At 39.1% G+C, this 14162-nt stretch overlaps 1 protein-coding gene across 3 annotated transcripts in view; it reads left to right on the forward strand.

The window, feature by feature from the left end:
- The first annotated feature begins 280 nt into the window (after window positions 1-280).
- The window catches only part of LOC145978003 (uncharacterized), a 34026-nt gene continuing 20144 nt past the window's right edge, over window positions 281-14162 (forward strand). Inside the window, exons 1-7 of one of the 3 annotated variants that reach the window (XM_083110372.1) lie at window positions 281-313; window positions 2930-3039; window positions 4615-4728; window positions 5323-5535; window positions 9214-9378; window positions 11085-11286; window positions 12049-12327. In XM_083110372.1, the coding sequence (XP_082966498.1) occupies window positions 2974-3039; window positions 4615-4728; window positions 5323-5535; window positions 9214-9378; window positions 11085-11286; window positions 12049-12327 (1039 nt within the window). In that variant the 5' untranslated portion in view covers window positions 281-313; window positions 2930-2973. Of the gene's footprint in view, window positions 314-693; window positions 742-2929; window positions 3040-4614; window positions 4729-5322; window positions 5536-9213; window positions 9379-11084; window positions 11287-12048; window positions 12328-14162 lie in introns of those variants that run through there. The other 2 variants (XM_083110374.1, XM_083110373.1) reach the window with 2 other exon arrangements.

A 14162-nucleotide genomic window follows, 5' to 3' on the forward strand; every position in this document is an offset into this window, starting at 1 on the left:
GACCAAATACTTTGATCCATTAATGCCCATAAGTTAGGAAATTCATCATGATTATTTTATCGATCCTCAAATGTATAGCTACAATTGTACACAACTACTGAGTTGGTTCGTATAAATAAGGGAGAAATCGACAGGTTCACGGAAAGTTTAGAAAAAACATTGATGGTCCGTTTAATGATGCTTTACTGAAAAGATTTCCTGTTAGATGGCGGGGCAATCGCTACAGGCAAAAAATAAGGTAGAATGAAGTTCGACATCTGTATATGTATAATCTGTGAATCAAAATTTGCTTATTCTGATAACTGGTTGTGGTGTGAGTGTTTGAATTAATTATTTTAAATAATATAATGTGGTCTTTGTTGATAATCTAATTACATAGAGAAAAAGGAAGTAGGCTAATGAATACTTTCAAGATATACTGTTCAAGATATACATCTGGTTTCGCATAGCATTCGATTAACAAAATAAGCACATAATCTAATGTAATGCTTTCATATTGCAGCATTGTGGGTATTGTGCAAGGGAGTCCATAACATATTTTCTCCACACTTTCTTCGACAAAGCGTTAAGCCTAACGATTTCTTTACAGCCATTGCTGGCTGCAGGAAGTTCGTGGTTAATCTCGCAATTCGCAACATATTGAAGCATATTTGATTGATTGCTTTAGTTTATTTTGCGTCGTATTTCTGTCACCTTCGTCCAATCGCGACGATCAGGATTAAGTGTGGTAAGACGGGTAAGGTGCATATTTTTCATCACACAAATGTTACCTTGTAAGAGATATTTATGTCTTATTGCACTGGTCGTTACGTTAGGCATTTAGGTTAAGTATCCTTCTTTTAAAAATAATAATCAGTGACAAATGTCAGTCATGAGTAGGTTAGGCTGTTAATTTCAAACTCGTCCTACAAATAAGATAATTTGTCCACTGATCCTTGTTTTACTGTGTGATTCAACTTACGAATCAGTGATAGTGATTGGAATAATACGAAAATTACATAAAATAGGAAATACATAAATTTAACGTACTGTACATACATGTACCTCGGAATTCTTTCTAATGTCCGTAGTTCCGTAAGTACATGTTCCCGACAACTAAAAATTCTCTATGTATGCTTAACAACACAAAATTTTCATGGAAAGAAGCCCATCGTGAATATTTTTGTAGTTAACATGATGTCCAACCATGTAGAATATGTGATATATTTTAGTATTATTTAAAGCAGAGCACACACACACACACACATACACACACGGAGAGACAGAGAGGGTATATAGAATAAAGAGGCATAGGAGAGAGGAAAAGATAGAATGACACAGAAATCTATGATGTGATAGAGAAACAAAGGAAGCAAATATGAAAGAAGCAAAGCCTGAATACAAACGAGAGGGAGGACGGAGAGTGGTGTCGAAACGAGACGTGACTTGGCAGAGCCAGATTTGTGAACAGCCGTTATGTTCTCGTCTGTAGAATCTCGGAATTACGTTCAGTGTGTGACCGCCCAAACGTTTAGAGCGAGGAGAGGTCACCAAGGCAAACATCTTTTCATAATGACGTTTCTTCTCTTGAGGCCTCGTTTCGACCATAAACTTTTGAAAAAGTAGAATTTTATCCTGACTGTATGCAACCGCGCTGCACAATTCAGTAACTGTTACTGTTAGAGTAACTTTGCAATAACGACAAAATGCACGGCCTATCTGTAAATGTCAGGTATATATAGATATCTGCTTGTAATCTGAATAAGTTGCATAGGAAATAATTTTGTTTCTCAAATACAGGGTCATCGAGAATGATTGCCGGGATTTTAAACTGTTATTATGATAGAAGTATTTAATGGATATACACGTGTGGCGTCTTAAAATGTTCAGAAAGGTTTAAGGTTTCTGACTTACCTTAGTACACTTCCATATGGGCGCCATTTGTAGCTCTGGTGATGTCTAGGCAGTATTCAGTTTCTGCCACGTCTTCTGAATCGTGTCCAGAGTTACAGTTGCAATTGCTGCAGCGACCCTCCCTTTAAGGTGTTCCCGCGCTTGCGCCGTTTTAAGTCTCACGGTCACACAAGGTCACACGAAACTTTAAACTTTTCTGAACATTTTAAGACGCCACACGTGTATATCCATTAAATACTTATTTCATAATAACAGTTTAAAATCACGGCAATTATTCTCGATGACCCTACACACCCTAGTTTACCAGAGACTCTAACGAGACCGAGAGTCTCGTCTCTTCCCGATCTTACCGATTTTTTAAACGGCTGTCTTGTTCTCTGTAATATCCAGGGAGAGACAGTGAAAAAGAAAGATACTGATACAGAGAGAGAAAGAAAGACAGGGACGGAGAGAGAGAGAGAGAGAGAGAGAGAGAGAGAGAGAGAGAGAGAGATACAGAAAGGAGAAGAGAGAGAGAAAGAAATATAGTAGCCATGATCGCCGGAAGAGAATCCGCCACTGACGGGCCGGGGAAGCGGTAGGGGGAAGGGCTGACAGTCACAAATTATATAAATTACATTGTTTGCGATTTATTGTAAGTTTTTTTATGATTCGATGGGATTAGCATTTAATTTTAAACGGGAAATAAGCAGCGATCACTTTATTTAAGGTCCAAGGAACAAGAGTAAAGCAGTTGGAACCAATTCTCCTGGTGCAATAGATAACACAGATAGGCTAATATTCAACAACTAGAGTAATCTGTGATGATAAAGAATTTTTCGAATTGTCCACCACCGTACATCACATTCATGTTTGAAAAAAGAACATCTTCTCTAATATGGAGGAAGATTGAACACAAATGGATGCTGATACGACTTTCTTTGGAAAATGATATGTCATCAGTTTCCGAACCGTGATGACTACGTAAAAACCTAGTTTAAGGTATTCGTATAAAAATCCATTCTAATATATTTAATTTTGTTCCCATTTTAAACAGTCCTGGACGTCTGAAGCATAGATTGAGTGACAAGAAGAGGCAAGATGAGTTCTGCTACCAGCACCGTCACGCTGAGAAATTTGGTGGATCTTGCGTTGGGCACTCCAGAGGTGAGTACCATGGTTGCCGCAAAAAAAAAAAAAATGCATTATAATACTGCTACTAATATTACTATAGCTATTTATTATTTTGGTTACGCGAAATTATTTATGTTTCACAATGCTTTAATAAAATATACAACCTTTGTTCAATAAATACGGTGAATGAATTGCTGGCGTGCTGTGTAGTTGGTACTACTGGTTGTCAGTCATCGTTCGCGAAGCCGTGTGGTTGTCCAGACGTGCAGTTTGTGTGTACATGTTGTGGAAGTAAGATGCAGTGCAGCGACGCTGTTATGGGTGAAATGGAGCAACGTACGAACGTGAAATTCTGCTTCAAACTTGGAAAAACGCCAACGGAATGTTAGGACATGCTGCGCCAGGCGTATGGAAACAGTGCTTTATGAAAAAAGTGTGTGTACGAGTGGTAGAAGCGCTTCCATCAGGGTCACCGAAATCCAAAAATGTTAGGTGCGAAAAGTCGCGCATCAAGACAATACTGATGATGCTGGAGGGATCACTCATAGAGAATACCTGCCAGAAGGCACGACATTGAATGCGGCCACATACGTCAACATTTTGGATCGCCTCCTGAAGATAATCAGACGTGTGCGCTCCCAGTATACCGAAAATGGATCCTGGTATCTGCTGGGCGATAACGCACGCCTCCATACTGTCATAACCGTGCAGCAGTTCCTGGCATGTAAGGAGGTTGTTGTACTCCATCATTCCCCTTATTCAATAGATCTGGCCCCTGCCGATTGTTTCCTTTTCCCTCGCTTGAAGAAACACTTAAAAGAACAACGGTTTTCGAACATTGCCGACATCCGACGCAATGTGAACTCTGAACTCAACCGCATCCCACAGGCTGCCTTCGCACGAAGTATCCGAGACCTCTACACGCGTTCTAAGAAGTGCATTACCATTGGAGGTGATTATTTTGAAGGACAATAAGTTGTATTCCTGCATACTGTATCGCCTTTCCTGCAAATAAATCATGAATTCATTCATTCAATCTTTCACCGTATTTATTGAACACAGGTTGTATAAATAGAGGACGGAGTATAAGGGGTGACCCTTTGCGAGGAGACTCAAATGTCAACCTCACTTCCACGTAGTACACCCTAAGAATTTTGCAGACTAGTGAGGCTCTGGTGCCTGGACTCATAACCATTATAATCCACCGTGGGACACGTATGCTGACCTTGTGCATTTGTGATTATCCTTTCATCTCATCACCTTTCGTTCTCAGCTTCCCGATTAGCCAAAAGTGGCAGAAAAGGGAAGTGAAATAAACGAATTCACATCAATACAAATAAATAGCCTCTCCGACGGCGTAGTGGTAACGTCATCGTCTTTTAATCAAGAGGTCCCGAGTTCGATACCCGGTGGAGGCACGTTCCACAATGGTTCGGATCGCACTTGAAACTGTAGGTCGAGTCTTGGTTAGCCTATTTGTGCATAAAGTGGACTTAAAAACAAAACTTCACGCTTCTAACAAAATATACATAAATATGTTTTCATGCCTTTGAAGGAACTTACGTCATTTCCAAGTATTTTTAACATTCATTTTCCCCTTCTTTTCAGATTGGAGCGGTAAATTTCAATGTGCTACATACGTTGCTGCATTTGCTGATTCGCAAATGGGGAATAGACAATTGCAAAGTAGAATTCAGAGGACCGGATGCCGACAGAATAGATGTAAGTACTTGTATCATGACTTAATATTTAACTGAGTACTCTCCGAACATTTAAGCAACATACGTAATTCAGAATAGAACTGGGGGCTTAACTTTGGGAGTAAGAATAAAAAAGTTGTCTATCCAATAAAAATTGCATCCAATATTATTTTGCTAAATGACTGTTACATTTGCGAAATCACAAATATTACTCTTTATTACTTTATGAGGTTTCAGGAGGTTAACAAAAGAAGCCATAACTTGTAAATTGTAATAAACTTGGATTTTTGGGGAGCATCAAGTTACTTCAAGTGATAAAATTGCCCACAGTTAACAACACTGGTATAACGACGTATACTGCCGCCACAACCATCTCACCGCCGCCCCCTACCTGGACTTCTAATGGTTGAGAAGAAGTTAGGCTTCTGAAAAATTACGTACATTGTGTCTCCAAAAATAGACGCTGTTGGTGTTCCCCCTGGAAAAATCCCTTGCATATTTCAGGTTGAGAATTTAGAATGCGGACGGGCATTGTCATGCAACAGAAGGTCCACGTTGAGCACGTTGAGAGTAGCAACTTCTCGATTGTAAACTTAACTGTTGGGTTCCTTTGCAGGGTCTCATGTCCCAGGTTCCTACGACGCCCAGTATGTTGCTGAAGGAGCTGCCAGTACTGCAAGATGCCGCCTCTGGAGTCCCTCTCCTGGATAAAGACAGCGTCACACTTGTCACCCCTGCGCGCGGAGGCTTGGACGCTGACCTCGCCAGCGGCAGAAAGAAGTCTCCGACGTTTCTAGGGAAGCATGCCTGTGAGCAACTTGAGAAAAGAGTGAGTACAGGTTAGCGTTTCAATCTTTGGAGCCTTAAGCCGGCCATACATTGGCGTATTTTTGTTTCGATGTGACGGAGTGGTGAGAATAGCATGCTACTAAACCAGGGGTCGAAGCGGGATTAGGCGTGCCCATTTAATTATATTTTGTTGCTTCTTCCGTCACATAAATTCATCTTCATCGTCGCGATTAACTAAATAGGTACGAAAGAATTTTAAAAAGATCTACGTTCATAGCAATATTGCAGTTCGCTTATTGTGAATTTGTTTTCATATTTTATACTGACAAAAAGAGTTTTCCTTTCACATTTGACCAAAATTAAATGTTCAAGAAGAAAACAATGGAAGGGGTTCAACTTTCAGCAGTCCGAGGATAGTACAATTTAAATACTTGAATATTAATGCAACTATTGATTATATGGATATTATTCACTGATGCTAAACATGGTTAATAATTACATTATTGTCTTAAACAGTTTTGAATTAATAAATTGTTGCTTTCTAAATATCTCACTGTGCATATGGACGTACTAATAATATTAGCAATTACTGTATTATTTTCATTGTGCTTTTTTATTATTTCTCCAAAAAAATGTACTAGTTTTTGCCATTTTTATACTTTATTTTTAACAATGAATTTTGATACAGTTATTATGAAGATACGAATAAAATCAAATTATTATACATATAGAATATAAGTTTGTGAATCACCTCAAGACTATAAGTTATATTTTCAAAATGATTCCAAAGGGCCGTCTAGTTCACAGCACTTTTTGACTCTCTCTGCATTCAGGTATGGAATCATGAGCTGGGGAAACAAGGCACATAGCTCCATACTGTTTAAATTACAAAAAAGAGCACTTCGAATTATGGCAGGTGTCAATGGAAAATATTCATGCAGAAATCTCTTCCGTAACTTCCGCTTGCTGACATTACCCTGTTTGTATTAGGGATGGCCAGATCCGGATCCGGTTGGTTCCGGATCCTAAAATTTTTCGGATCCGGAATTTTCAGATCCGGATCCGGTACTTTCAGATCCGGATCCAGAACTTTCGGATCCGGATCCAGAATTTTCGGATCCGGATTCCGTACTTTCAGATCCGGATCCGGTACTTTTGGATCCGGATCCGTTTTGCCATCCCACATGCGCTTCTTTGGAAAGTAAGAATGTGCTTATAACATATTGTTACGCGCTAATATATATATATATATATATATATATATATATATATATATATATATATATACATACATACATACATATATATATATAGAGTGTGTGTGCGCGTGCGCGATTTGTAATTAATTAATACACTTACAAGGGAGGTCTAAGTCTCCCCCTCCGATTTCCATGAAACTTAGCAGGTGTATAGACCCCCCCCCCTCAAATGTCAAGATGAGGAGAAATTCAAACGGGCATCTGACTCCGAAACCACGTAAATATGGCATAGGAAGAAACAGGGGGCATAGGGCCTCTCTATACACCTGTCAAAAATCATGGGAATCGGGGGGTACACAGGGGTCAGATGACCCCCACGTCAATTTGTTCTCATCTTGACATTTGAGGTGGGTTTTGCCCCCTAAAACAGTTTTCTAGCTGAAACAAAAAAAAAACACGCATTTCTTCCTTTGGGCGCCTCTATGCACCTACGAAGTTTCATGAAAATCGGAGGGGGACACAGGGGTCAGATCCTTACTTCAATTTGTCCTCATCTTGGCATTTGAGGGGATTTTGCCCCCTAAAACAGTTTTTAGCTGAAACAAAAAAACACGTATTTCTTCCTTTAGGCCCCTCTATACACCTGCCACGTTTCATGGAAATCGGAGGGGAACACAGGGGTCAGATCCCCACTTGAATTTGTCCTCATCTTGACATTTGAGGGGGGTTGCCCCCCTAAAACAGTTTTTTAGCCGAAACAAAAAAAACACGTATTTCTTCATTTGGGCCGGTTTATACACACACCTGCCAAGTATCATGGAAATCGGAGGGGGACACAGGGGTCAGATCCTCACTTCAATTTGTCCTTATCTTGACATTTGAGGGGGTTTTGTCCCCTAAAACCGTTTTTTAGCTGAAACAAAAAGACACGGAATTCTTCCTTTGGGACCCACTACACGCCTGCCAAGTTTCATGGAAATCGGACACTTAGATAACCTCCCTTGTTAGTCTTACACTTTGTAATTATATAACACTGCATATATTATAATGTTTTATTTTAATTTGTAAAACTGTAACTGTAGAACAATTGTATAATTTTTGTATAACATTTCTATCTTGTTATATATGTTAAAGGTTTCATCCTGGAATGGAATGTCTCACATTTATGTGTGTTTTCATTTCCAATACATTCGAATGAATACATATTCGTTTCAATGGCATTTACAAAATCACCTCTGACATTTTATGTTAAACAAGTAAGATTATTTTTGTGCACGAGTGTGTTAGCCGATGCGTAGCAAAGTATTTTAGGAACAACACTTGAAAAAAATTCTTGTAGGACTAACGAAAAATTTCTTTGTAATCGAAGATCATAATACCTTTTAAGGTGTGGTAATATTATAGTGGGATTGAGATACGAAACTTTCGGACCCGGATCCGGAACTTTCGGATCCGGATCCAGATACGAAACTTTTAGACCCGGATCCGGATCCGGAACTTTCGGATCCGGATTTTTCGGATCCGGATCCGTTTGGCCATCCCTAGTTTGTATATCTATGAATGTCTGGTATACGTGAAACAAAATATTAGTACTTTTGAAACCAACGAATATATCCATAGCCTGAACACGAGAAATAAAGATAAAATTCCAATGAAGGGTCTTACTCTCTACAAGAATGGGCCTAAAAACTCAGCAGTTGACCTGTATAACAAGTTGCCCAGAGAGTTAAGACACGAACCAAAAGTGGAAAGGTTTAAAAATAAAATCAAAACCATGCTAATTAAACATTCATTTTACAGCATACAAGAATATACAGAGGCAACACTCATCTTTTGAATGCATACAGACATATCTAATGGTCAGTGTGTGAAGGACTCAAGGTTTTGTGTATGTGTAATCAGAATGAATGTTAAAAGGTATGGTTAGTTACCATACATGCAGTGCTTGCTGTTGCACATCAAACAGAAATTGTCAAGTATAATATCTTTATTTGTAAGGGTTATGATACACCAACATATATGTGTGTATCCTATGATAAAATTACCAAACTTTATTATCATGCATTTCTATTTGACATGTCCTATACTACAGATGTACCTACTTGTACAAAATTGTAGTCCTTGGATGCAAATAAATCATATCATATCAGGCGTATGGTTGGTTACAAAGTGCAACACCATTGATTTGGTGTTAAGTAGTGAATTTGGTGTCTGCACCGTTTGAAGCACTTTCTAGAGCGATGTACAGTGTGTATGCTCACGTGGTACGTGCTAACCATTAACCAATCAAATGAAGAATGAAAGAGGCAGGCAGGCATTTGTTGCATGTTTTAGATTTGAACACAGCTTATCATCTACTTGGTTGAAAACAGCTTCTTTGCACCAGCCTGACCATTACACCTTGTGTCAAAAAGTTTAGCGAACTAGACGGAGCTAAATATTGTAGTGATTTGATCAAATGTTGATGCAATTATTTAATTAATGCGTACATGATGATTGATGGCGTTCTAACGTTGTAGGTGGAGCACCTGGAATCGCAACTGGACGTTCTGTCGAGTCTCCCATCGAACCAAGACCTGATCGGGCGGACGAAGGAGCAGGGGGCGCCTGCCCCCGTCTCGGATATGTGGCGGTTCCTCAACCTTAGCAAGAGGATGGTCGCTGCGGAAGACGCCATTGCCAAGGTCGGTCACTTTTTATCTTTTCATTCTAGAAATTGGCGCCTGAATTTTAAAATCCAGTTCTATTGTTGTTTATTTTTTTAAAATTTTTTGAGTTCAATTACGGAAATTTCTATTATGTTTTTCTTAATGCTTCTTTTTTAATAACTATTCTTCTCGATAAACGTGGATGAATTTTTCGAAAAGTGTGATATCGTGTTTTTAAAAAAATCAGTTATTAACAACAACTATGAAAATAAAAAGTACACTTGCAGGGAGTTATTATGTACGTATTATCTTTAATGGAACAACTCATAATAATAAACCCATTAAACTGTGAAAATTGCAAATGACGTGAAAATACTCTGCGAAATTTATCGTTTATTGACTTTCGTTATCTTTTCTGTTGTCGACGATCATCTCTTTTAAAATCTTAGTTTTACGTCACTGGTTACTCACCTATCCTGTTCCTTAAAATCAAATTAATATAATATTAGCATGACTAGCATCGCATTCCTCATGCCTTTGAATGGAAAAACAGTTGCCTGCCTGAAGCACGACGACACATCTATCGTGCTGCCCCCTACAATTCGCGATTAAAATTACCACCTGAGCGCTAGTGTCGCTTCCAATATGGCCGCTCGACGTAGGATAGATCTTTGTTTACATTCAGTAGTAGTACGTAATAGCAGCGTGTTGTCATTGCTGGTATGGAAGAAACGTTTAAATTACGCGTTATATTTAAATATTGCGAATGCGATGTGAATTCCAGAAACTATAACGAAGGTGAAGCTGTGCTGAGAGCAAAGCATGTAATTATGATAATACAAACAACACGGAAAACGCACGAAACTAATGTATAGGCACTGGTTTTTCAAAGCGGTGCTGTTTCATGTACACTGCACCTCGGTTGTAACTGCCTAACTGGGGCTCTCAGAAATAATTTGAAAATAAAGCAATTCACCTGTATTGCAAAGCTTGGGAGGAAATAAAGGAAAACATGCTGTTGCAGTTTTTTTCCCCAAACAGGCAGGCTGGTTTAATAACAACACCGGATAATGATAATAATAATAAGAACAATTTCATTGAGGCTATTTTCAGTCTTCACTGAAAATTGACATACTGAATCAAACAGCAACATTAGCATGCCAATTATGTTTTTCTGACTTACCTTTATGATTACGGACATTAATTAATTCTCAAACTATTTTCATCTTTGCACTTAATCGACTTGCACCTGTTCCAAATTACATGTATAATACATTGTTTTCGAAAAAAAATGTTATATTCATAAAAATCAATTTAAAACTTACTTTCATTACAATAAAATCATCTTTCCCAAAGGTTATTTCGGAAAATGGAGTGAACAGACTCGTACATTCTTCGTAATTACCTTTCCGCATTTCAGTTATGCCAATTTTGTCAATCAATTCTGTTTTCCCCGATTTATTTAAACATTTCATTTTGTTGATTCCACGGGGTGGAAAACACATGTAACTTTTCACTTGTCCTGAACCACAAAACTATTTAGAGCAAAAAACTGAACAGCATACGCTACTTTTTCGCATGTTTTCCATGCTTTGAACGGCTTCAACACGGCGAAGCGCAGCGAGGTGTCCTACGTGGAGTGGTTCCTGAAAATCTCACCAGATGGCATATCGGATAATTTTAATCGCGAATAGCTTTTCCTAACCAGCCCCATTGACAAACGCTATGTTTTACCGTTGCAGCTTACGTCAATGTTTGAAGACCTGGCCAAAGAAACCGACGACGCCAAGACACTTGCCGCACAAGCACTAGACACCTTGCAGGAGCATCAGAACAACATGATCCGCATTGAAAACAAGATAGACGACCTCTTCAACAAGCTGCTGGAAGACGCGGCGAAACTCTGGGAATTCCTGGGCGGTGACACTTGCACCCTTCCTCCAGGTCAGGGTTGACATGTTTAAAACAAACGTGTTTAAAACAAATGCCTATGTTTTATTTACAAGTGTTTTAAACATTTTTGTAACTAAATAATACGTGTATGAAACAGTTTTGTACCACACTTAACTTATATTGTTATTAATATGAATGTATATTGTTACATTCACAATAAAATTTAGGAGTGTGCGGTATCCACAAAAGTCGGTACCAGTATCGGGGGAAAAAATTCCCGTTCTGATCCCGACTTCGGGAAATGATTTCCCGAGTTTTCGGGATCCCGAGCAGTAGGGAAATTTCAAATTGTCTTTTCTAAAAGTGGCAAATTCTCGATTTTTTTTTGCATTGCAAGTATCTGACGTTTCTGTGAAATTGTTAGCTTTTATTAAAGAAATGGAAAAAAAAAACTATCACTTAAGGAAGAATGACGTGTAGAATTCGAGATTTCCAGTGTCGGGATAAAATTGGGCCTGGCAATTGTGAAATAATCGAACCTTCTCTAACAGCTTACGTGCGAGATTTTCCAGTAGCATAAATAGGTATTTTAAGAAGTATTCAAGTGCTTACTTTATAATTAGAAACAACAGTCATTCCTTGCATGAATAAACCTTCTTGACATTATGTTTTAAACGTTTTATTTGTTTAAAACATATTTTTGCTCTTGATTAAAGCACTGTTTAAAACATTCAAAACATGTTTAAAACAAAAAAAACTGCTAGTTTTGTTTCTTTGTATAAAATAACACAAATTTTGTCAAACCTTCCGCAGGTATCTTTGGGAGCGGGAACATCTACGACGCAGCTAAACTGCAGGGGATACCCGTTCCCATAACCAGGGTCCCGAGCATTTCGAGCAGAAGATCAAGTAGGGAATCGGCCAGAATCGCGCCGGTAGTGGACGTTGAACGTGACGAGAGACTGGTGGACCTCGCGGAAGGGAACGCCAACACCGACGCCATCTTGCAGTCTGTCACGGAGGATCTGGATATCATGCGAAGGGATATCGACAACCTGGCTTCCCAGCTGGGTGAGTTGGTGGCTGCAACAGGTGAGTCATACCAAGTTCTCTTTCGAGCTACTGATTACAGGTAGGCTCTGGATGTCGCTCAGCTCTTGTACTTGGCGGCCAAAAACGCTGCTCAGCGTACCGAATCACACAGAACTGGATGTCCAGTAGGAATATCCTAGTTGGCGCTTGACTGGCTACCTTGTTGGAAATGATAGACCGTGTTTTAATTGCAGCTGGCTTTCTCTGATAGAGTCTGTGGAACAGCCAATCAGAGCGGAAGTTTGGTTATATGAAGATAATATGGGTTTGGCAAGGGGAAACTGTTTCTCTGTGGTTTCCGAGTGTTGATTGTTTTTGTACTCTGCTCGATGAAACAAAAAGGGTGTTCATTCATATCTTAGGAATTTATCCAAAGCGATGTGATTTGTACACGACAAATGTGATAACCGATAATGAAAATCCTTATTATTACCAGTGCATTAAATGCTTGACGTATTTAGTTGAACAAAATATTTTTTATGAATGAATCCTGCGAATCTCATGTATGAATAATTGAATATGCATACCCGCGTTAAAAAGCTTGTTAAGTACACCCAGGGTGCGAAATCACTGCAGATTGGTGGTGGGTAGGAGCAAACAGACACACACATATTTCATAAAATATGTGTCAAATATTAAATAATCAAATTATATTATAAAATATACAATAGATTATATCGACTGTCCTTCATTTAAAATTCGATTGCTAATTGAAGATTTTACTGTACTACCAATGCTATGAACAGTGATTTGTGACTAGGGGGGGGGGGGGGGGGGAGGGACGAAAGTTAAGATACATTAAGAAGATAGGTTCCTATATAAAATCCACATCTAAATGCTATTACGTGTTTCATTAATATTTGTATACATTGCGGTAGCTGACGAAAGGCGATGAGAAATGGAGTAGAAATAACAAGTCGGACTAATTTCTGTGTTCTGGGGATTGCTTGGTTTAGTGTCCTTAGACATGTGACTCTTTGTTGTCCGTTCTTTGTGTAGGTTTTCGATATTATTCCAGTAAGTATATTCGAAACTCCCCCCCCCCCCGGAAAAGTTTGGTGCGGGGGAAATTTCAGGACAAGATCGTTGGTGTGGGGAATTCCCCCCGCCCCCCTCGGGATTTCGCACGCTGAGTATACCTTGATTACTATATTTTCTTTCGAGTCAATTTCTAGCCCATACTTAAAGAAAAATAATAATAATAATTTTTAATAGCCGTAGCTATTCCGTTCTTCAAATCGCTCGTCTAGTCGCCCATATTTATATCTTGTCTTCTCTGCGCAATGCCTTAAGGAAACAAAAGTATAACGACAAGTACGGCAACAAGTATCGTGTGAGGTGTAAACTAGCAGCTGAGCAAGTACCACACAACTAGTCCAAGTTCAATTGGAAAATCCAGCAGGATGTCTAGCCTCGTGTGATTCAGGCATTAGAAATTCCTTTGCTTTAGGAAAAACTGTCACGATATTCTAAATTCTGAAGTTTTACATCTACGATGGCCCCCCAGAACCAGATATTAGCCCCCCAACGCATAAGAGCTCATCAAAAAGAAAACGAGAAGACCCATCCAGATTCTAGGAGTTTTCCGTGTTAGCAACCACCGGAGTAACAGGGTATCAAGAAAGAAAACCAGAGACGTTGTTAAAGTATTGAGGAGGGACTGTGTACTGCAAACTTTTATACCTGGCGACTGACCTTCATGGCTATTTCTGGCTCTTTCTGTCCCCAAATCGTCTTCGGGGGCAGTTTATCCAGGATTTTTTTCCTTGGGGCTGTGTTGGAAACTTTTGGGGGTGTAAGTTTGGGGATGTTAAGTGCATATTTTGGACCGTTTT

The sequence above is a fragment of the Lepisma saccharinum genome, chromosome 24, assembly GCF_977018435.1.
Source record: "Lepisma saccharinum chromosome 24, izLepSacc3.1, whole genome shotgun sequence".
In the NCBI taxonomy this organism is placed as follows: domain Eukaryota; kingdom Metazoa; phylum Arthropoda; class Insecta; order Zygentoma; family Lepismatidae; genus Lepisma; species Lepisma saccharinum.